Below are 24,183 nucleotides of genomic sequence, written 5' to 3'. Positions count from 1 at the left end.
ATTTATATTTGTTTTACAAATAGGACACATACAGTATATTCTGTAGTTGATATTCTATCGCTGCACTATCTTTTCATTCTCAAGAAGACTGCTCATAGATATTTGGAAATCAGAGACCCATCCAGCTCAAAAAACCTATCCAAATAAACCAACATAGGGATGTGACATTTTACTGTTTCAATTGTAAGTAAAAACACTGATACACAGATTTAAAGTGCACTTGGTAGTTTAATACAAAAAAGGGTCAACTACATATGGTGTAGCATTAATGTGAAGCATCTAAAAACTCACCTGAACACGTTTTGAGCTTTTGATACTTCACAAAAAGTAAACATATAAGTAGCACTGCTTCAGACAGTAAAATGTCTCATTTCATCACAGTGAATAAAAATACTTGCAGGTGTTCCTATGCAACTGGTCCACTGCTGAAACTTCAATAGTAAACATTTGTCAAAGAACATTATTCTGCAGTTTTACCAACAACTTATGCCACAAAACATTATTTGTGGTTTGGAAATTGTGACAGTCTAAAAATGATTAGAACACTAAATGTTTGCTGTGTTATGTTTTGAAAAAGACAGTCTTGCTTTATGATATAAGCAGGAGTTCCTTGTTGACACTTCACAATGACAGCATTGTCCTTTGTTATTAAACCATCAGTAATATTCAACTGCAAAAAACAATCAACCTATTCACTGAACACATAATTTGACCCCGTTTATCTTTTACATATATCTTATGGTCTTTGCTTTCTGATTCTTCTTCCCTCATTGGGAAGATACAGATCCTTTTCTTCAAAAAGCCAGCAAACTCCTTGTGTACACACTGATCTCCTTCACAGCATCCACATAACTATTCCTTTGCTGAATTTCACATTTTTCATTTCATGACACAGGGCTCCCCAAATATGGAATGGAAACAATGTACACAAACCCGGCTCAAAATTCAAATTCATTTGAAAACAAAATACAGTAGCACCCAGGCATTTAAAGATATTTGTGCTACGAAACCACTCATTTTCCCCACAAAACTAAGTTGTTACATTTATAACAATTCTCTGGTCCAGCAGTTACAAAAGGGAGTGCTTTTCAGTTCCGCTCTTTTTTTTATTAGGAACTCCTACACTGAAACTAGGCAGTTCAGAGAGTCTGCATATTTAAGAAGAATTAAGAATTCTGTATAACAGCTGTATATTTTACAGCTGTAAAAATAAACTAAACATGTCAGATGCATGTCTGATGGGTATTTTAAGTCCACCTTCAAAGGAAGTTTCTTCACAAAGCTTCACTTTATCCAAATTTCCCATTGCAATGTCAATGGTAAAATCCCCATTGTAGAAGAAAATGTCTTTGGTGGCTGTACAGCTCCTTGCAGATGAATCAGAATCAAAACAGTTTTTTTTTAGTTATGTGGTGGCCTCAGGTGAACAACTACACGTTGCTCATAAACTTTTCTCATGTTTTTTTCCACTTGTTTCAGAAAAACTTGAGGAATGCGGCCACACAAAGTATTGACCGTGTCCAGAAATTTAGTTTGGAGTGGGAAAAACAATGACTGGAACAGGTTCTCTTCAAAAGGATACTGAAAGAGAAAAAAAACATCCGGCCCTCAGTTTTGAAATATATTTGATTTTAGCAAGTCTTAAGATTTCCATTAAAATATGTATCACATGATCTGCATGTATCACATGAAAAGAATAAAAACAAAAAAGCTTTATTTACATGATGATGTAGAGCAAGCAGATGAGGCAAAACCCTAACATGCAAAAAAAGTTTTGCCACAGATGAAAAACTGGCAAAAACCTTCTGTGTCTTAAATTAAGACCCAAGTTTTGTCCTACATGTCAATAGTTGCTCTAACATGGTGCAAATGTTAAAACTGGGACCACTAGAGGGAGCTAAGACATTGACGAAGATAAAGGGGAAACTTGTTTTTAATATATCACCATTGGTATGTAATAAAACTAAAATGATAAAAATAACATTCAGACTTTGAGTCAAATACAAATAGCTTAATAGCTACCTATAATATTTTAACAGAAATTTTGTGTGTGCTTTTTTTATTAAGTCTGTAGCTTTTTGGGCAACAGGGGAATTCAAAGCTTGAACATGCCATCTTTTTTTAGATTTTCCTTCAATAATATTCTTCAACCGAAGTTAAAATCGTTCTAATTCTACAAAGTGACCCATCCATCCATTAATTGCTTCATCCAAGCAATGTGCTCAAGGCAGGGTACATTCTGGATGGGACGTTAGCTCATCATAGGGCAGACACACACAGAAACACACTCACGCCAGGGCCAAAAGTAAATTAACCTACCAGCATGTCTTTTTTGGACTGTGGGAGAGAACAGGAGCACTTGGAGGAAACCCATGAAAACAAGGGGAGAACATACAAACTCCACACAGATAGCATCCCAGGTATGGAATTTAACCCAGGAACTGTGGAATTGAACCATGCTGCCCATAATAAGAATGATTATACTTAATTAATCTAACATGACCATTGCACTACTCACTGTGCTGCAAATGTCTTCTCTTAAAAATCATGTCTTAAAAATGTACAAAATGTACTAAGTCTTTTTTTCTTGGTTTGAAATAACCAAGACAATGTGACATCAAACAAGTGCCTGCTCACAAAAAAAATAAATGCTACATCTTTTAATACTGTGCTGTGAATCTAAAGGGAAAACCAGTGGTACATTTGTGTTTAAACTTCAGATACCGCCTGAATTCTGTTAGGTGTTTGTGCTTTTCCCAGTGACCCTGTGCCAGGGCAGCCTCCTTCTCTTTACGTGCAGAGCCTGCCTACTCACATCGTGGATGGCCTCATACACAGCTCTGAAGGCGGGCTGTTTGTCATCATGGTAAACACCACGGTTTCCGTGCAGGACTGACACGCCTTCTTCTTCAGCTCCTTTGCAGTTGCTGCCATACATGCAGTGATCTGGTCTGTAGTTCCACTCGCATGGGAAGATGTAAAGGCACTCTGAGAGGTGAAATCAAGCACACAGGCTTTGAACAACGACACAGGAAATGTCCGGAATGTAATTTAACGTCTCGTGCCATAATCTCTGTGTTGAACAGACAGTCGTTGCTTTAATCGTAAAGTTCTAGAACATTCTGTATTACTAAAACAACATTCTTAGGATTCAAGGTCATAAAAGAAGCAACAGCATTTGTAACACTCAGGCAGTAGTCACCCTTTTTCAGAATGGTCTGTTGGCAGCTTCCTGCAGGCGGAATCCGGGAATCCGCTTAACATTGCTTCTTTTTCTCTTGCCAGACAAAACAAAACACATCTGCCAAAGCACATCCCGGCGTTAAAAATATTTAATATCCTGCCTATCTCGCTGCACCTGTGGATATCACCGCAGGCAAAGCCTGTGGGAGCGGTTGGTTCTCCTGCTCTCACAGACACGCTTAAAACTACAAAGGAAAAGGAATTGGATTCAAGCACTGTAGACTACAACAGTTCTGTCACAACACAGGGCTGGCACAGAAACGCATGAAAATTTGGAACAGCAGAAATACTTTATTATACAGGAAATGTAAGTGATAAAGTATGAAAAACAGTATATAGAGTCAAACAATTCTGTCATCACCAATAGGGCTTATTATCCTGTTTCTTTCACAGTGTGACCCCAACCTGCATAAAAATGATCTTTCTTGCATTCTAACAACATGTAGACTAGCTTCAGCAGTGAAGACGTATTACATCCACAAACACACTCGAACGCTTCTGCACAGCCGAATGTTTCATTATCATCACTATTTATATAAAATGACTACTCGTTAATCCCGGTAATACATTTTTCATTTTAATAGCTCGTTGCTGTCCTTGAAGAGAGGCATTCTGTAATTCCGTTTCTGAAGACAAAATAGAGTGTGTGATGATAAGAGCACCATTCAATCCCCTCAAAATATAAACATGGCTAGCCTCAACTTGATTCATACCCTTTCATAAATGAAAACATGAATAATTGGGTGTGATCTTGTAGCATAGCAATTAGTGCTGCTGGTCTCGGGCTCTGGGTTTGAGTCTGGACTTGGGAATGTTCAGTGTAGAATTTGATATTCTCCTAATGTTTACATGGATTTTCACTCTCCTTTCAAAGATGTGCTGGCCTGGTTGTACTTATGTGTGAGTGTGCTCCCTGCGATGGACTGGCATTCTGTTTAGATTGCAGTCCTGCATTGCGCCCTGTTTCTGGGATGGGCTCCAGGCTATCACGAGCCTTGCCAAGAATAAACGGCTTTCTGATAATGGATGGACAAATAATCGTAAGAGTATCAGTACTGGATGAAATGAAAAATCCAAAAGTTGGTCATGTAAAATTACACTGCTTTGTGATCCTTTGGTAGGTTTTCAAAACTCCTAGAAGATTTCTGAAGACAAATGATGGCCATTGAAAACAGTTTTCTTAGAAAGGCAGGTAAGGTCCCAACAGTGTTGTTCATGACATTGGTGTTAACAACTTTGTATTCAAGAAACATTCAGACCTTAGACACTAAGTGAAAAGCAGGACCCAACTAGTGGTCTTTTCTGGGACCTGCCTGCACAACGCAAAGACAAACGCAGTAACAAAAAAGTAATCTGTCGAGGTAACATGTGGGTGAGGACGTTGCCTGCTATCATCTTTTTAGGCCTCTGAACACCCTTTTATGGCCATCTGTACATCTGTACAGTAATGAGATGGGCACCAGTTCTGTAGGGACAAGCATTCAGAGAAATTAAAAAATATATTTTAACTACAGTAGAATGGAAAGGGACAGACAGTCCAAAAAAAATTCTGCATGGGATATTCACGCAGAATATCACAAACAGGGATGAGAATCAAAAACAGAACCCAAGGGAGACATAAAATGTTAAAGGACCAGGTAATTAAATGATTATGCCTTAATGCCAGATGTATTAGGAGTAAAACAGAAGATGTAGAAGGAACTACATTGGCATGCAATGATGATGGAATTCATATCACTAATACTTGGCTAAGTGAGAGCTGTGAAGAAAAACATTAGTGGAGTGTTTATCTTCCTCACATAGATTGTACAAAAACAATAACAATGTCAGCAGCCGAAACTGAATGGAAGACAAGGGTAATGACAGCCTTGTTGCTCAGTTTGTCAGAGCAGCTACTAGAGGAAATGCCTGCATTGATCAAGTGTTTTCACACAATCAAGTTTTCTTTTAACTACCTAAAGCAGTAACAGATACGAACAGAGCATTTTTGGTACATTATGTTTTTCAGAAGACTTTTGATAATGTTCCATATTCTAAAATCAATCACAGGCAGAAGACATTCAAGGTATTTCACAGCATATATGTGAATCAAGAGCTGGGTACAGAAATGGGGTGCATAGTCCAGCAGGGTCATGTGCTGTAACTAGCAGGGTCCACTCAGAGTATCAAAAACACCAAAAACTCAATTGTGACAAATAACTTATATTCATCTGCTGCATTTTTAATGTCTCTCAGTTTAGATGCTGGCATACAGTAGCTAGCAAATTAGTCAGGTTCATAGACAATACCAAAATAGGAAGGTTAGCAAATTGCAGAACCTGCAAAAGAAACTTAAAAATACTTAGAGCAACCTCAGGACTACCACTTGGATAAAAAAGGTCATAAAAAGCAATGGGCAAGCAATAAAAAAGGCAAACAGGAGACTGGTATACTGTATACAGTTACAAGTACAGAATTTAAATCAAAGGGTATTAAGATTTAATGCACTAGTATGACCACAGTTAGAATATTGTGCACAATTTTTGTCACCATGATGTAATAAAAAGGCTACCACGTGGCAATCAGATCAGAGAGACTAGATGCTTTGACAGGCTCAAATGAATGCCCTACACTGACCGCCTACAAGCAAATTTCCAAACACCCTGACCAATGAACATCCTCAGAACTAAAAGTATTAACACAACCAGAGGACACAGTTCAGTGTGCAGAGGACAAACAGAGGTAAAGTGCTTTTAAAAATAAGAATTGGACATATTTTTATACATATGTTTGTTGGAGTCTGGAACAAGGATGATTGTCTTCCATCAACTCAAGTGCACAATATCTGGCCGGTTGTCTAGGTATTACGTACTGCTCAATCCAGTCATGGTGAGCCCTCCTCAAAGCTCTCTATTTGGGTCCTCATTTTAAAACCTCTGGGCCATAAAACCTATTTGGACATGTAAATGAGCTAAACGACTGGGACTGAAATGATGAGTGTCTTGTTGAAAAGAATGTCATCGCTTCTGTGAAGTATGAAAGTGTGTCAGATTTTAATTCCCTGGCCCTGGTGCTGCTGTTAAAATTGAGGGATGGTTATTTTAGCCAGAAAACTGCTTCCCTGTTATGAAGCTCAAAGGTGGTCACAGATGGATTTTTCTAGCAATTTAACAATCGAAAGCAAACCTCCAAAACTGCTGAAAAATTGTTGAGCGAGCATAAAATCATCATTCTTGACTGACCATCGCAATCTCCAGATCTAAATTCAACAGAACATAAAGAAAACCATTTATAATATAAGAGCAATCTGTGTAATCTGAAGGAGCTGCACTGGAGACATTCTGCATTGTAGAATGATCAAATATCCACACTGAGAACTGCCTGAAATATTTAATGTAACAGATACTAAATATACACATGTATTTTTTTGCTTAAAATTTGTATGTTATACAGTATAACAAATTTGGAACCAGATGTACAGTAGCATGTCTGTTTTCTCAGAAAAAGTCAAAATCATATACAAACTCACTTAGCACTGTTTTTTTTTTACAAAATACTTTTATAAAAATATATATATATATTTGCAGTAACATGGTTTTGGATATCTCATTAATTGCAATCACTTAATACAGCTCCTCCCCGTTAAGATGCATTTTAGTAAAACACAGATGACAGAAAATTTTGTGTACCTATTACGTAATAATTCAATCCTACCTCTGCTATTTTTGCCAAAGTCCATTTAAGTAAATTAGCATTTTATTATAAACATTTTTTGAGGCAAACAGCTGTGCATTTACATTTCCCACTTGTCATTTGCTCCACATACTGAGCTAAACATAGACATATCTTATGCAGAAGACTGATTTAAGTTTGCCAAGGATGGTGCTAAATCCCTCTCCCAATTATCTCCTGCCAATCTGCAGTAACACTGAAAAGTAACACTTGAAACAACCGTTAGCAAGAATTTCATCACAAAAGTGAGTGCATCAGAACACCTACTCCTTTCTGCAGAGCCAGGAAAGGTTTATGATTAAAATAGGAAAAAACATTTTTTTAAAACAGGATGATGACAGAAATTATTAAAAAGTGTCTGTCTTTCCTTTTCTGTTTTACAGAAAAAAAAACATTTTGCAAACACCTTATCCCTTGAGAGCGGTTGCACAGCATTTGAAGCTATAACATGGTCCCAAAAGTCAATACAACTAAATTAGAGGTTAATGCTCCAGTGAGCAATCAAATTCTGAAACTCCCAAGGACTAATGCTCATATTTTATCTGTCCCCTTGTTAAGACATATTTGATCCGAAATACCTGCATACCTGGATTGTAGTGAAAAATGATGTTTAATAGGTCCTGGTCTCCCCAGGTGATATGATTTTTGTACTTCTGGTAAAGAGGGTAAAGGAGATCCTCCCATGACAAACCAGCAGGGATCATGCTGTTCTGCAGGATTAACAAGAAAGGAAATGTTGCATTAAATGTTTTTTTCCCTTATAAATGTCAGGAACAACTACTTTCAATGCTCTGAGCTGACAGATCAGGGTTTTGTAAACACACATTTTTAGCAAATGTGACATTTGAAAAGAAAAGCCGTTATTCCACTGCCCTTTCAAGGCATCTGAATAGAAATAGCAGCACTTAAGAGTTTCAGAGGCAGAGCTAAAAATACAATCTAAGTTTAAGTGGACACAAAATGTATGTGTGGCACTTTAACTTGTGCACACTAGAAATGTTTAGAACTAGCCAACCTCTTTTTTAAAATGTTTCATCAATGCACGCATTCTGCCCATTGGACTCCTCAAAGACATTTCTGTCTTCTAACCACACTTTTCTTTAAATCAGAAGCACAAGTCTAATTCTCCTTACCCATAGGTTAGGCATGGTACGGACTTGGACTTGGCCTTAAGTAACTGTCTGATAGTGATGCTGAAAATACATCACTCAAGGTGCATAATCAAACTGACCAGCTTTCACACTGATCAGCAGAGATCAATCCAGATCATATATCATATCAAAAGGCTGATGGAAAAACAAATTTTAGTGGGGGTAATGTACTATGAAATATTATGCATATCCTTGATAGTCACAATAAATTAAAGATTTACATCCTTCTTAACCGTGACTCTGACTGTTTTCCCTACCTTAAATAGTGTGCTTCTTATCCGTGTCAGATTCATAAGCATCACTCCTGAGTTGACTCCTGTCACTCCATAAAATGGATGACGAGCAAAGCGACTGTACCAGCCAATTTTAGGGATTTCATGCTCTGGCGCCATGGCTGCCAGCTGGGTGCTATTGAACTCTTTCAAAAAGGTCCAGATATCATCCATGGGTCTTAAGAAGAGGACATCTGTATCCACATACAAGAGAGAGTCTACCTCCTTCAAGATCACCTGTTTGTTAAAAAAAAAACACATGCACTGAAATAAATAGAATAAAGCAGATCTGTGGGTTAAAATCACCAACCTACAAAATGAAATGACATTGTGGAAACTATTTTAAACCCCCTTGGAAAGAAAATAAAATAAAAAAGAAATTTTAATATGAATCTCATCCAAGGGTACAAAATCCTTTTAAAACTATCTGCTTGAGATATCCTACAAGATAAAATGGAAGCAAATTAGAGTACATTTTATTCTGAACTCACTTTATTTAACTGATATACATAAATACAAATCAAAAGCATCAGAAATCCCAACAGTGTTTTTCACTCCTATTTTCAGACTGGGTTTTTAATCTTCTGAGAAACATAAGTCTGTCTTGGCCTTCTTTTAAGGACTAGAATAAAAAGATGTCACAGCAGTGATGAGAGCTGAAATAAAAAACAAATCTTAAAAAACACCAGAAATGATACATTTGATACCTTCAGGTGTGAAGCATTAAAAAACACAATCAATCAGTAAGCAGACACATACAGAGAAAGACACAGGAAACTGCTTCCCGACTGTGACTGAATTAACTCAGATTCACCAAGAAATCAGTCCAATGGTTCACATCCCACTATAAGGTCCTTAGTCTTTCATTTCCTTGATACTCAGCCTGTTTACATATAAATGTCATTAAGAGAAGTCATTGAAATTGCCATTTGCATTTCATAATGAATTAGTTCCTAGGAACTGGTAAAATATATTACCAAAGCCCTACAATTTAATTTGCAGGATGGCAAAACAATAACTGTCTAGTGTAGGAACGTACCTACTGCTGTTTTAGGGAAAATTATATAAGAGCTACAGTAAAATGGTTTCAATATATATGTAGTAAAACGTATTTATCTGAGTTAGCTGAGGGATAAAATAATAGTGTCATGTGAGCAGAGCAATTTTTTTGACATTTGTTGTCATCAACCACTTATCTGCAATAATTGCGCTAACCACAGTCAGGAATTGAATGCTTTGAAAGATTTCAAAGCATTTGAGTGCTTTGGTCTAAAAAAAGCCACATTAAAAATCTGATTTGAGAGCCCATTTGTTTTAATATTCTGACTCAGGCAGTATCAACACTTCCAAGTGTTTTGGTGCGTGTTGTGCAGTGCATTTGAATGAAACGTGTTAAATCTTACCGGAAGAAAGAGGCGCTGTGCTGCACACGGCTTGAATAGCTTCTTCCATTCCTGTGTGTTGCCCACTGAAAATGTGATGGAATAGATACTGTACTGAAACTTGGAGGAAATGGGGTGAGGCCACTGGTTCAGCTGAAAGACAAAAAGACCGGATGATGAGTTTTTCATTCCAAACCAGAAACCTGTCTTGAATGTAATATGTCAAGTTTTAAAAAAAAATAAAACGCATGTTTCTGAACACAATGCTGATACTAACAGAGACAGTCATCTCTGTGGTGAGGACAGAGAAATGCATCATTTCAGAATTGTTTTGTTTAGATCTGACCATTAGTCAGATCCTGACCACAATCAAGAAACATGGTATTTGTAACCCATGTAATAGTATTAATAGTAATGCAATCTTACAAATAAACTATACTGCTACAGGTCTAGTGTTTTCCATTTTGCAGTTCATCCCTCCATTCCTGATTATTGTACGATTGTCACCACTCTGGAAAAACAGAATAATTTCAGCTGAAATTCCCTTCACTTAAAATAGGCCTATATTTCAACAGGAACATCTGAGTGCTAATACAAACCTAATTTTGTTCTTACATATCCCAAGACAGAAGCAAAGAGAGAATCAGTTATTATACAATTTAAAGCTTGATTTTTATAACTTGAACATATCACACGTACAGTACAAGGGTTATATTAAAAAAGGTTAGCCAAGGCATCAGTGATATATTACATAGGCTTTAGTAATGTGAGAATCTGATGTCTACTATAAAGCTGACCCCTTTGTCTTTGATGGAAGTCAAACATAGGATAATGATGGAATTTTTCTGAACATAGGATCAACCATTGAAATCTAGTAACAGGCAAATATGTTTAATTAGTTAAAAATGCAAACCTTTGTGCAATGCAATGAGCATGTGAAGTTCTGTTAATTTAAAAAGTAAAAAATTGAATGTATATGACATTCTTTTTAGAGAACAGAATAAAGTATTGAATCATTTGCCAAAAATCCTGTTTTTCCTTTTCTAGTTATTGGAGAGGAGTACTGAAATAAGCAGAGAAGTCTCTGTAGATTGTGAAAGAAAATATCTCAAAATATAGTGTGTGATTTGAGCTACCTCCTAAATGTGCTGTGTGTGAAGGTGTATCATGCTCTGCTTAGTTCTGAGCTCCTCAATACTCCACAGTATAATTTAACAATACGTGGATACAAGAAATCAAAACATTATGTGCTGGCATGTATTTCTGCTGACAGAGAAATAATTAATGTAGATTTACAACAGCTGTGTTTTCAGGCAAAGAGCAGATACAGATTCAACAATCACTCCCCTCAGCAGCTCTTTGCTTTTAAAAGGAACCAATGCACAATAGTTTGCTTTTTTTCATGATTTCCTCTTTACTTATTTATCTCCATCAGATTGTGTGACATATGTTTTGCTTCATTGGGCTTCACTGGGGGTAAATTATTCCTAATAAAGGAGTTGGGCAGTGTATTTTTCACAGACTCACAAAGCAGTAAGAATTTTACAAAATCTGAAATAAACAGGGTCCAGCTGGATGCTGACAGGCCAGCGCCGCACAAAAAGCTACAATTAAAAAGGCATGAATAAGCAACTAAAAATAGATATAGATCCAATCCAGGACATGTCTTAATTAAAAAGGTTTTCAGGCCACTTTAAAATCAACAATGTACACATTTGAAACCAGGATTAAAACACAGATCGTCGCTACATTAAAATGCTTCTGCAACACTCTCTTTTGACCTAATAACCAATTACATACCCTTGGTAAAGAGGTAAACTAATCAGACCAAGGTACACAATCTTGAAAAACTACTGAGTAAAAACATTAATAACCAAGGGAAAAGGACTCCACACCTCCTATAGTGCTCCTGAACTTTGAAAAGCCACACAGGTAGAACTCTGACATTAGTATGGAAGTGTAAGTGCACCCAGCAGGAACAATAAAAAGAGAATGATTAAATGAATAAATAAGAGCACTGGTCCTTAATTGTGACTTGGTTTTATTTGATGTAAGGGGCCTGACTTTGACAAACCTTGGTGCAAGGGCAGCAGGCAGTCATTGCCCTAGTGCTGAGTGTCTTGTCTTTTAAGTGAAATTTGGAACAAAAGCAGTGCCATGAAAAACATGAAGTGTAAGTAGTTGGTCGCTGAACCGGTCACTGCAGAGTGGGAAGTGAACTATTGTGGCCTAAAGTGAACCACTAACATACTGTTGATGAAGAAATGTACAAGTTAAAATGTATCAGAATGGGTCACCGGAGCAATGCATTCTGAAACCTGCAGCCCTGCTGTGGAGGCTCTATTGCACAAGGACGGAAGTGCACACACAACACATGAGTTTCAGCTTTTGCTGTGGAAGGCGACAGCAATAACAGGCATACAACATCGTTAAAGCAACACTGCCGATTCCAATTCCAGTTCTTCTTCTTCCTCTTCTTGTTGCATCTGTCGTAATTCTTGGAAACGGCATGGTCTCGTGCCTGTCAGGATTGCCATAGCCCTTGGGTTCATATTCAGCTTCTGTTCGCACCGTCTGTGTGGGGCTTTCTGCCACGGTTCTAAAACATGCTGTCTATAGGACTTGAAGTCTCTTAATTGTCCCTGTACACTTTCTCTGCAAAGGACTGGCTTCCTGTCCAGTCTTGCATCCACTGTCTGTCACTTCAGGTTCTGGCTCACTGTGACACTGTACTAAAAGTTTAATAATATGGACAGATGTTTCCCACACACCTGAAGAAGGCTCCATGGCCTAAATGTTGTGTTTTCTTTCTTCTTTTTTTTCAGCATGGAATAAACCTATTAGATGTTTCCAAACACTACCTTTATGTTATTTTTACCTTTACCTGATTGTCCTTTTTGTGTGTAAGTCTTCTTTTATGTTCATCATGAGTAATTAACAGCCCTTTGTAAGGAATAAGCTGTAAGACCAGGGCAATACAAACCAGAAGGCAGAATTGGAAACTATGTGAAAGTGCATTCAAAACTGGGAACTGGAGGCACTTTGGGTAATATCCCATCCAGCCATGTTGCTGAAGCTGTGAGCCTGGTCACAAGAAGTGGTTAGATTAATGAACTTCTAACTACCAAAGAAGGTGAGCTGACTGGTCTCTCATTTGTAATTGTTCTTATGGTCAAGAGAGCTCATGTCGTCATTTACTGTATGTTAACAGTTAATGTGCCATAATATACTAGTGTTTCCCCCAGTATTCACATACAGCAGCTGTTGCACATTGTGCATTCTTAATGATTTTACAGATTTCTCTATTTTCTACTATTTTCCTATTACTTTTTAAACAATACTTTTGTCATTTGCTTGCTATGCCTTTGAGTTTGAATGTTTCAGTTCCTGCTCAACGCCCACTTTATTGTGCCCTGTCCACTTACTCTTTATTGCCCTGACAACTGAGCCTCCCCGTGAGGACTCTTTTAAAATGCAAATACGAAAGCACTTTTCTCCGTCATCAAAGTCTCTTCACAAGAACATGTTAATGAGCCCAGACCACAGAAGTTATGTTGACCACTTCTGCTACATGAATCTCTACATGAATATGTTATTCCAAACACACCTTGTAGCAGAAATAATGTGTTGGTCCAAATCTGATTTGGATAATCACTTGCACATTTGCCCTAACATTAGTGCTTTGTCAAATGATCAAAGTTTAGTGGAAGGTGTTAAAAAAGGCCCTTGTTGACTGAGGATTTTATTATTCAACCAAATTATTAGTCAATTTCTTAAGTTAAACAACCGAGTTTAGAGATACATCCACATGGTTTCTCATACTACTGTGCAGTAGCATCCCAAATTAGAAGTTACAAAAGCCTTCAGCAACAAAAATCTTCAGTAGGAAAACCTTTTATATACTGTAGTTGACTGCAGACATGAAGACCATGTACAACTGCAAAAAACAAATACTGAAAAAGATACAGCATCAGGAAGATATGTTTTATGTCCCATGCTTTGGGACTGTCAAACCAGAAAAAGTAATTTAAAAAGCACCTGGAAAAGGTTGATAATTGTTTTCTTTTTACATATCTGACAAGTCCATATTATTCATAGTTTTCAGACAGTGTCTGAATATTATTATACATGGCTTCAGTCATTAAAAATAATGATTAACATTTTATGTTATCGTATGGCTCAGTTTTTTTCACACAAATTACAGGTTCCCAGCACAGGTTCGTAAAGACTTCAAAGAAAATCAGAAAGTCTGACACAGTTGTTAATGTGATGGAGAACACTTAAAAAGGCCATGCTTCATCTGCACAATGAACTAAGTCCTGCAAGATCCTCTACTGCCAGAGGAAAAGTTGAACATTAAAGGAGCTGTCAGCTTTTATTTCACACTCCAAACCCAAAGCAGCTTTTGAACAACTGGCAACATTCTGACATGCTTCTGAATTCAAGACGGAGTAACTACTGAGGAACAACAAACAAATGTACACATTACGAAAGACTATAGAAAGGGAGTTATGACAAGAGGAACCTTTGAAAAACACTGCCTGTACATTTACACATCACAAAGATGCCGCTGGTAACACAGTGACACAGGACTTACCCCTTTTTCAAACTGAGGACCTAGGGAATCTTCAGCAAAGATATGAAACTTGATTTTCTTTATACTGAAGAGAAGAGCAGATTTCAGCATGGTGAGGGTTTCCTCCAGTCGATTCCCACAAGCCACAACAGCCAAATGCATCCACTCCTCTGGAGAAACATACTTCAAGGCAAACTTCACTGTTTCGCTCTTTTTTCTAAAAAATAAATCCATGAAGACTATTATATCACAATCACAAATCATAGGTGAAACATAGCTACAAAGTGTCAAATCCCTAATCAAATGAATCATATATATCCCCACCTCGATTCATTTTCAGCTGGCCAGAAAAAAAGATTTCTTAAAACCTTGCCTTTTAAGAGATCATCTGCACCACTGGATTTTTTTGGTTAAAACAATGTGCTGTTTTCCCTTCCTCTGCAATGAAAAATGCTTCTGTTTTGTGGATATTGTTGGATTTAACACCATCATTACAAAAATATGATAGAAAAAAATTTGAAAAAATGATAGAAACAGCAGTGAAGACATAATAATAATTCCTTATATTCATATAGTGCTTTTCTGGACAATCCACTCAAAGCTCTATACAGGCAGTGGGCACTCCCCTCTAGTAGCATCAATGTGTATTCCCTGGATGATGCGACGGCGGCCAAAGTGCACCAGTACGCTCACCACACACCAGCTATCAGTGGGGAAGAGAACAGAATGATGAAGCAAAGGCATATTTGGGGATTATTAGGAGGCCATGATTGGTAAAGGCCAGGGGACATTTGGCCAGAACACCAGGGGTACACCTTTTATAGAAATGCCCTGGGATTTTTAATGACCACATAGACTCACGACATTGGTTTTAAGTCTTATTTGATGGACCGTGCCTTTTTTACAGTATAGTGTCCTCATCAGTATACAGTACTGGGGCATTAGGACCCACACACACTGCAGGGCAAGCATTCCATACTGGTCCTACTAACACCTCTTCCAGCAGCAACCTTAGCTTTCCCAGGAGGTCTCCCAGTCAGGTACAGGCCAGACTCATACCTGCTGAGCTTCAGTGGGCTGTCAGTTTTGAGTTGCAGAGTGCTTTACCTGCTGGCTGACATAAAAAGTTAAGGATATAAGGAAAACGTGTATATGGGCTGCATGAATGGAACTGTATTCAGAATACAAAGAAATATATTTTATATACATATGAAATACAAGGTTCAATAGTTCTCTTTGTGGACGTAAGTGTTCTCTTATAAAATTTACACATCCAGCACATTCTCAGGATATTGGTATACATGGTGACAAAGCTGAGAAAACTGAGCATTTGATTTTTTAACAAATTCCTGGCACCAGGGATATCATTTATCTATGTAGATTTTTTTTAAGGAAATGGCCTTTTGCTGGCAGTGAAATTGATCATACTACTGAGAGAAAACATCAAAATAAATGCTTTCTGCACACTCTAAGAACCAAGGGAATGATGTATGGCTGAAACAGAATGTGAAATTTGAAAAGGCTGATTTTATCAGCGCTGTATGACAAGGTGCCCTAACTGATCAGCCAGACAAATCGGGACAGACTTTGCATCTCATTTGGTTTTTCTGCATGGTGGAAAGACATTAACACAGCAGCGATTAGGTGTGATAAATGGCTCCCTAGATAACCGGTAAAAGACTCAAACAGTATTTTGGATATGTGAAGGTCAAGGCTTTTCTTCACCAATATCATAAATATCATACTTGATCATGCAAAAAATTAAACAATATTCAAAGATAGGAGATTAACAATTAAAAACAGCTATGTTTTGCTTAAAAGATTCAAGTATTTGGAGATACCTGGAGAACCCAACAGTTTATTTTGAGCAGCAAATATATATCTCAGCTTTGGTTAAACTCATTACTTGCAAATCAAGTTCACACATTTATACAATTTTGGCAAAAATAATCCTAAATAGACTTATGAAACAGCTTTTTCATAGTAAACATACTGTGTCTATGAGTCTACTTTAGAGCACAAGCTTCCCTGTAATGTAGGTACAGTGGATATAAAAAGTCTACAGACCCTTATTGAAATTGTAGGTTTTTGTGATGTAAAGCCAGAAATCAAGATAAATTATATCGGACATTTTTCCATCTTTAATGTGACTCGGCAACCAACAAAATTCAAGAAAAAAACAAATAGATAATAATTAGGAATAATAATTGCAATTAAAAAACCTACAACACCCTGGTTGCATAAGTGTGCATTTTATAATGGGGCCTGTAGCTGTGTTCAGAGTTAACACATTCAAAATCATGTCCAAAGATAAGTAGCATATACCTGCCATCACTGGAAGTGATTCTGATGAACCCAGATAAAAATCAGCTGTTCCTTTAGGATTTCCTTGAAACTTTCGTGGTTGCATCCTACTGGGATAGCCATGGTCCACAAGGAGCTGACAAAATCTTATTAATGAAAGGTACCTCCAAAGCTGATGACAGGACAAGGATAAAACTTATCAGGGAGGCTACCAAGAGGCTTACAGCAACATTAAAGGAGCTGCAGGCATTTCTGGTAGGTACTGGTCACTCCTTGCATGTGACAACATTCTCCCGTATTCTGCACATGTCTGGGCTATGTGGTAGGGTGGCAAGACAGAAGCCATTTCTCACAAAAAAGAACATCCAAGCCCATCTAAATTTTGCTAAAAAAATACATTTAATCACCCCAAATCATGTTGGAAAATGTATTATGGTCTGAAGAGACAAAGGTTGAACTTTTTGGCCTTAATTCTAAAAGATATGTTTGGCACAAAAACAATACAGCTCATCATCCAAAAGAACACCATACCTACTGTGAAGCATGGTGGTGGCAGCATCATGCTTTGGGGCTGCTTCTCTTCAGGTCGGACAGGGACTCTAGTCAACATACTGTAGATGGGATAATGACTAGTTCCAAACATCAAGATATTTTGGCACAAAACCTGCTGGCCTCTGTCAGAAAGCTGAAGCTGAAGGAATTTCACCTTCCAACATAACGGCCCAAAGCACACATCCAAGTCAGCCAAGGAAATGCTTTAGAAAAGGAAGATCAAAGTTTTGTAATGGCCCACTCAGAGCCCAGAACTCAATCCCATAGAAAACCTGTGGACTGACCTGAAGAGGGCTTCAAGCTCCTTCAAATTGTCAGGAGATCCCCTGACAATTTGAAGGAGCTTGAACTTTTTTGCAAGGAAGAGTGGGATAAAATTGCAAAGTCCAGGTGTGCAAAGTTGATAGAGACTTATTCACAAAGACTTACTGCTGTAATAAATGCAAAAGGTGCTTCCACAAAGTATTAGTTGGGGGGGGGGGGGGGTGTGAACACTTAGGCAACAAGGTTTTTTAAATTTCAATTATTTTTCCTAATAATTATCAATCTGTTTTTCTCTTGTATTTTGTTGGTTGCAAGGTCACATTAAAGATGTAAAAATGTCTGATATGATTGATCTTGATTTCTGGCTTTACATAACAAAAACCTGCAATTTCGATAAGGGTGTGTAGATTTTTTATATCCACTATAAATCTGTTTTAAATGCTAGTCTTACCAAATCTTTTGCTAAACAAACTGAATAGTGTGTCGATCTATTAATGCTGACATTATTTGCCAGCAGCCATATCGCCCTGCAACTCATAAGTGGCAACCCACTGAAGCTAAGCAGGTGTGAGCCTGGTCAGTACCTGGATGAGAGACTTCCTGGGAAAGCTAAGGCTGCTGCTGGAAGAGGTCTTAGAGGGGCCAGTATGGAGCACTCACCCTGTGGTCTATATGGGATCTAATGCTGAAGTATAGTGATGGGGACACTATACTGTAAACAGGTGTCATCCCTTGGATGAGATGCAAAACTAAGGTCCTGAATCTCTATGGTCATTAAAATTACCAGGGTGTTTCTTGAAAAGAGTAGGGGTGTTACCCCAGCATCCTGGCCAAATTTCCCACTGGCCTTTACCAATCATGGCCTCCTAATAATCCCCGTCTATGAACTGGATTCATCACTCTGTTCTCCTCCCCACTGATGGGCAGTGAGAGTATTGGTGCACTATGGCTGCCATTGCATCATCCATTGTGATACACCACATTGGTGATGGTGGAGGGGAGTCCATTGCCTGTAAAGCACTTTGAGTGGAGTGTCTAGAAACGTGCTATATAAGTGTAAAGAAATATAATCACTGTTGACATAGAGTTGCAAGTACAACCGTTATTCAAATCCCCCAGTGGCCTATTACAAGCGGTATGGTCAGTTGTTTGATTGGCTCTCAAGAGAAGAAAAATTGATTTACCTTATCACTAACAGCGGAAATCATATTATAGATGTAAGGCAGATGAGATCTAGAGCAATGCTACCTGGACATCTAGCATTGTAATAAAATGATGCATTACTTTAAGCAAAACATAGAAATATTACAATCAGCTGTTGCAAAACCAAGCCATTCTTTAGTGTTTTATCATAATAGAAGAGCTTGTTCTTTGCTCCGATGAAAAGCAGTGAATGTTTCTCTGAGACAGTGTTTTTACAAGTACTCGCAGAAATCCAAGGAAGCTGAAAACTTGTGTAGTACTTCGATGAATCCACAATTTTAGCCATTTGGGAGAAACACACTGTGTTACAATATTTTTTCCTTTGAATCAAAACCTACCTCGAAGGAAAAAAAAAACATTTCATTGCAGTGCACCAGAGTTCAAATGAATCAAGCCTTTTGCAACAAGCCCTGCAGTACGGATCATGTGCCATGTCAGAGAGATTAACAGATTTTCCAGCTCTAGATTGTAGACTTGTCTGCCAAGAGGTTTCTGCATTTGGCTTCCTCATGTTTAAAGCTAGTTATGGTAAACCAATTTATTTGACAAAGCGTACAAAAATGTATTTCCAAATTTCTTAGGATGCTCATGCATAGAGGGTGATTTTGAGCTACTGCAGTAAAACCAGCCAGAGCTGAAAAAATACAGGATAGTTAAAGGGGAAAAAACAAATAGATTTTTCCACAAAATAAATGGGTGTTTTTTTCTAAACCTAAACACTAAACCTTTTAAACCAAGATATTCCGCAAACAGCACTGAAAAAGGACAGAAATGAGAATTGCAGTCCCTGAACTGAGGTCTTGCCTCTCTGTGGTCATTAAAAATACTAAGAACTAAGAAAACCATTTAGAGGGAACACAGAAGGGAGGGGACACAATGTATTTAAATTACAGTAAATTAAAGTATGTAAATTTAAACAGGCACATTGGCAAGCATCACAAGCCAGCTGTGAAAAATCTGAATAACACAGCTGCAAACATTTACCATCATGACCAGACTGAACTGGAAATTTCAAACTGTTTCTTCCAAAAGCAGTGAGCATGAGAGTTACGAAAACTAAGAAGATTGTGTCCTTCTTCTTTCACCAGGAAGGGAGTGTTTGGGTTCTAGAAGGTCTAAACACGGTGAACAGTTTAAAATGCCTTTAGAACAGCGTCTTTCAAAATGTAAAATGGAATGAGAATTGTTAACCAAAGATTAAGATAATTATTTAACGGTCACCTCACCAAAATGAACATAAGAACAGTTACAAAGTTACTAGTTAGTAGTGTATTGATCCAAGAATGTCATCCAGCTATTTTTGCCTGAAAATAACCGAGACATCAACTACAACAACATGACTGGGTAGCCTGCTCCACACTCCCACATCTCTTTAGGTAAAGAATTCATGATGTGCATAGCTTTCATCTGTACCACGTACAGATATTCCAAAAATGATCTTCTCATCGATTCTTGCTAAAGGAGTTTTGGAATACCTTGCATTGAAATGAAAGGGCATTAGGAGTTGTATTAAGTTTGGGTTTCGCTAGCTGCTCAGGTTATCTCTGACCATCCGAGGACAAGCTGGCTAGTTAACTGGTGTCTCAGATATCCTATGAACTATATCTGTATGCATCCTGCAATGGCCTTGTGTCCTGTCCAGGTTGTAGTACCAGGCTATGCTTGTCCATGCAGCACAACTGGGACTGTCACAGGAATAAGCAAGAAGTCCCTAACAGGAATAAGCAGCCTTCTGATAAAGACGGGAAAATATACATAAAGTTCCAATAGTGGAGGAAGTGTTATTTCTGGAACATGCATAAATTTACAGATCAACACACTGAATTCGAAAGGGTTATTAAATCATAAAAATAATTTGTGCACTGTTAAACTGCAAAAGGATCAAAATCAGATATACTATAAGTAACAGTGTAGCAAGAAAACGTCACATTTAACAACTACAAGCACAGCAAATCGGATAAAATGCACTGTAAGGGAGTGTGATGCTATGACTTCAAGCTGCTTTTTAGGTCTTAGTGTTCAGCCGTAGACGAGACTCTGTACTTGCTGCTGTATTCAACATACTTTACCCACATTACTTCAGTAAATACCTCTCTGTATTAATGTGTGAAAATGTGCATTCACTTTAGATAGTATACTCATGCAAACTAATAAGGTAATACTACTAGTAATGGTTACAATTGATGATCTGCTACAGTATTGCACTTTCTGTCTTTTACATCAAAATTCTTCAGGGATCACCTCTGTTTATACCAGTCTTTATCTGTCCCAAGTGGATAGTATTGGTTATGAAAATGGCCACGTTCACACTATTAATTCTATCCAAAGATGGACAGAGAAGCAGATAAAAAAATGTCTGCGACAAACTGGCCATAAAATGGGACAGAAATGTAAAACTGACTTTTAGTTGGTTGTTTTTAGCCATTCATACCCAGTAAGTCCCCAGAAATCTTTAGGAGAGAATGGGCTGATCATTGATCTTGTATACATAACAAGTATGCATGTCATAAGCAGGTTTTCTCCACAATGTAAAACCCCATACCAGCTTTACCCTGTTAAGAGAAGCATAGACGAAACAGCTATTCTCTGCCAGCTCTTGTTGCTTTAGTCTAGACAGTGTCTGTGGGAAATTAATAAGAGGTCTTCTTCAGCATGTCAGAGGCTTGACCATTTGTGGTTTTTGTCTATATTATCCCTCAGGATAGTTTTACAAAAGAAAAGAGCAAAATGTGACTACTTAACAACTAATCCCACAATCCCCAACCCAATGGATCATTCATTTTAATTCCAATTTGTTATCCAGGGAGTTTTCCTGCTGTGCAGAAAAAGTTTAACTATACTATATCAACTGATTCATTTTTACACTGAAAAGTGATCTTACACATCTAACAAGAGCTTTCTTTTCTATATAAACCTCTATACTGTGGTTTCTCCAAATACTGTGTACGGTACAGTATATGCTCATGTTTATCAGCACAGAGCAGTGCATGGGTGTGCCCACTATTAAGGACAAACTTCATGCAGTGTCACACTGTGATGACACTTGGTTCATTATAAAGTATTTTGTAGTTGCTTCTGTCATTGCAGCAGCAGCAGAGACAGAGAATCTGGTATGTTTTTTTGTACATATAGAAGACTTTGACAATCTCAAAACGGTGAATAACACTAACAGTTTACAGCTGACAATCTGTAAGATTTGTACAGCTGTAATGTTACAGCAATTCAAAGAATTGACTTGTTCCACTGGCACAACTAACATCTAACTCATTACTTGTCACACTGTTTCTCACCTACTATAACCATCAGAATTGTCTCACAGCTCTCCCATTCTATTGAAACAAAAGAAGCTAAAGCACTGCTTGTCAGCTTAGACACTGCCTTTACTGTTTCACATTAAACGACAGAGCTAGATTCTTAAAAAAAAGATTTCTTCAAAAAATCTGGTTAGGATCAAAGGTGTTAGCAGGCGTGATCAAGTCACAGTTTGTTTCAAAATTAAAACTCCCATTTGAAGATTTCCCTATGAAAATAAAATCCAGCGAGCCACACGATGGTTCCGTTCCGAGGGGTTTTAAGTAGGTCATGTGACTGCGCGAAAGGCGATTTAACTGCACTCAAGGTGACCTTAGTTCAAACGCAAACGATGGGTATAGAAGTTCTGCAGTGCTGACAAGCATGTGGGTGTTCAGAACGTTATCTAGCAGCACCACAGTTTACGGCGATGCTTCTTTACCAAAGGCTAGCCTGCCGCTTCCTTTTAGAGTTAAAACTGTACTGCTACATGCTAATCACCCAAAGACTAAAGACATTTCAGACTGCTTTCTTGTGTAACGAGGTAATTTGTTTTTGACGCTGTTCTTGCGAGATAACAAACCATTTCCTAAGTCAGCTCAGCAGTCAAAGAAAGACAATCATTAGGAGTATAAAGACAAAATGAAATGTAACTGAATTAAGCGTCAATGCAGTAATAGGCTATACGATTTAAAATTATAGCTTTATTTATAATATATTTACATATATAATTGACATAATTCCAGACACATAGTATAAATGAAGTTTTTTTTCCTTTTCTTTAAAGAACATATTGAGAACATGTTTTTCCAGACGTCTTCTGCTGGTGTACAAATATCGGTCCGAAAATGGGGTAATTCAACGTGTCTTAAGATCTTAAGATCTTAAACTTTACTTTGGAAAGCTGTTAAAATCTGCTTTGGAGCTTTGTAAAAATACATCGGTGCTCACCGAGACTTAAGGGACCTTCAATAAAGTACAATACGCCCCTCGCAAATCTTAAATTGCACAAAGCTAATGTAAATTCAATTGAGGAAGACTTAACAGAGAAGGCTTTTTTCGTCTATCAGCGCAGATGCACAACTGCTATGAAATACAGCAGGTCAGGGGTATAGACAAAAAATTAAAAGGGGCATATCTTCGAAAGGTGTTCCTGTAAGTGAATTTTGTAACAGCATCTGACCAACGTGAGACAATCCAGAATAAAAACAACAGCAGAAATTCTTATTGCAATTCTGCAGTTGACTTCCGACACGTCCTTGAAAATAAGATGCATATCTTGAGGACCTTCCTTCGGTAAAGTGTACTACTGTGTCTGAATGAATAAAGAGAATATTGACTACATACTTCCACCACTTTCAAGACCAGGCAGCACAGTACATCAGTAGAGCGCACCTTGTCTAATGTAAACATATTTTTTATTAAAAAAGAAACTCGGTTTACTTTAACTACCTGCATGAAATGGATTACGATATTGTTATCCTCGACCTAAATATATAAAGAGGCTACATATGCACAACCGGTGTGATGCAGGAATATCAAAAAGGTTCGAGATCAACAGTTTAATAAGCAATGAGACGGATCGTTGACCCACCTAACATTTGCGCGTGTATTGCCTCCTCTACTCCCCACTTTACTGTCCTTTCGTTTCGGACGTGGCTGATTTTGTGAAATCTGAGACACCGGGTGAGATTTTTTTGCAAGGTCGACAGAAACTATGTTTCCTAGTCCGGAGGAAGCTTGAAAATAGTTATCCTTCGCAACTTCTTTCAGGGGCGGCTCGTCCGCTGCATTCCCAACAAAAAAGTACAGAAGTAGCAAAACTCCGAAACACAGGACGATCGCTACTATCTTGCAATAAATTCTCATCGTGAAAAAGGGCTCCGGTCCTCTGGAAATACGTCAGAGTATTCCTTCATGGCTGAGGGTAGGAAATTAAAGCCAGACTTGACATTTCATGATAATTCCTTTCCAGTTGCATTGTGCAGGAGGAGGTCGGTGCACAAGCAGAGTGCCACAGCACACTCTCACACAGCATTGCTTGGCGGAGGAGGTCCTTTCGCTGCTTACCGTAATATTTAGAAGAACACCGTCAATAAAATAAGTCCGTTCCGATGACCACGTATTAGCCTACTTATTCACTTCAAAATAAAATACCCAGCCCTTACTGATAGCCACATCCTTACAATAAATTGTGGTGATGTCCACAATTTCTCTTCTCTTTATTGTAACTA

At 37.9% G+C, this 24,183-nt stretch overlaps 1 protein-coding gene across 1 annotated transcript; it reads right to left on the bottom strand.

Annotated features, from left to right (window-relative positions):
• Positions 1 to 208: 208 nt before the first annotated feature.
• On the bottom strand, positions 209 to 23,990 carry gxylt2 (glucoside xylosyltransferase 2). The gene is made up of 7 exons (XM_006630641.3): positions 23,544 to 23,990; positions 14,357 to 14,552; positions 9,781 to 9,912; positions 8,363 to 8,614; positions 7,541 to 7,664; positions 2,816 to 2,988; positions 209 to 1,581 (listed from the first exon to the last, which is right to left on the bottom strand). The coding sequence occupies exons 1-7, from the start codon at positions 23,816 to 23,818 to the stop codon at positions 1,402 to 1,404; spliced, it is 1,332 nt and encodes a 443-aa protein (XP_006630704.1). The 5' UTR covers positions 23,819 to 23,990; the 3' UTR covers positions 209 to 1,401.
• Positions 23,991 to 24,183: the final 193 nt, after the last annotated feature.

The sequence above is a fragment of the Lepisosteus oculatus genome, chromosome 4 (genome assembly GCF_040954835.1).
Source record: "Lepisosteus oculatus isolate fLepOcu1 chromosome 4, fLepOcu1.hap2, whole genome shotgun sequence".
NCBI classification, from domain to species: Eukaryota; Metazoa; Chordata; class Actinopteri; order Semionotiformes; family Lepisosteidae; genus Lepisosteus; species Lepisosteus oculatus.
This window is presented reverse-complemented; position numbering and strand designations above follow the sequence as displayed.

Coding starts and splice junctions, on each gene's coding strand:
- gxylt2 (XM_006630641.3), bottom strand. CDS start 23,818: ATGAGAATTTATTGCAAGATAGTAGCGATCGTCCTGTGTTTCGGAGTT. Junction 9,913..14,356: donor GTCCTCAGTTTGAAAAAGGG/GTAAGTCCTGTG, acceptor TTTGTCTTTCAG/CTGAACCAGTGGCCTCACCC. Junction 2,989..7,540: donor CATTTTTCACTACAATCCAG/GTATGCAGGTAT, acceptor TTCACCTCTCAG/AGTGCCTTTACATCTTCCCA.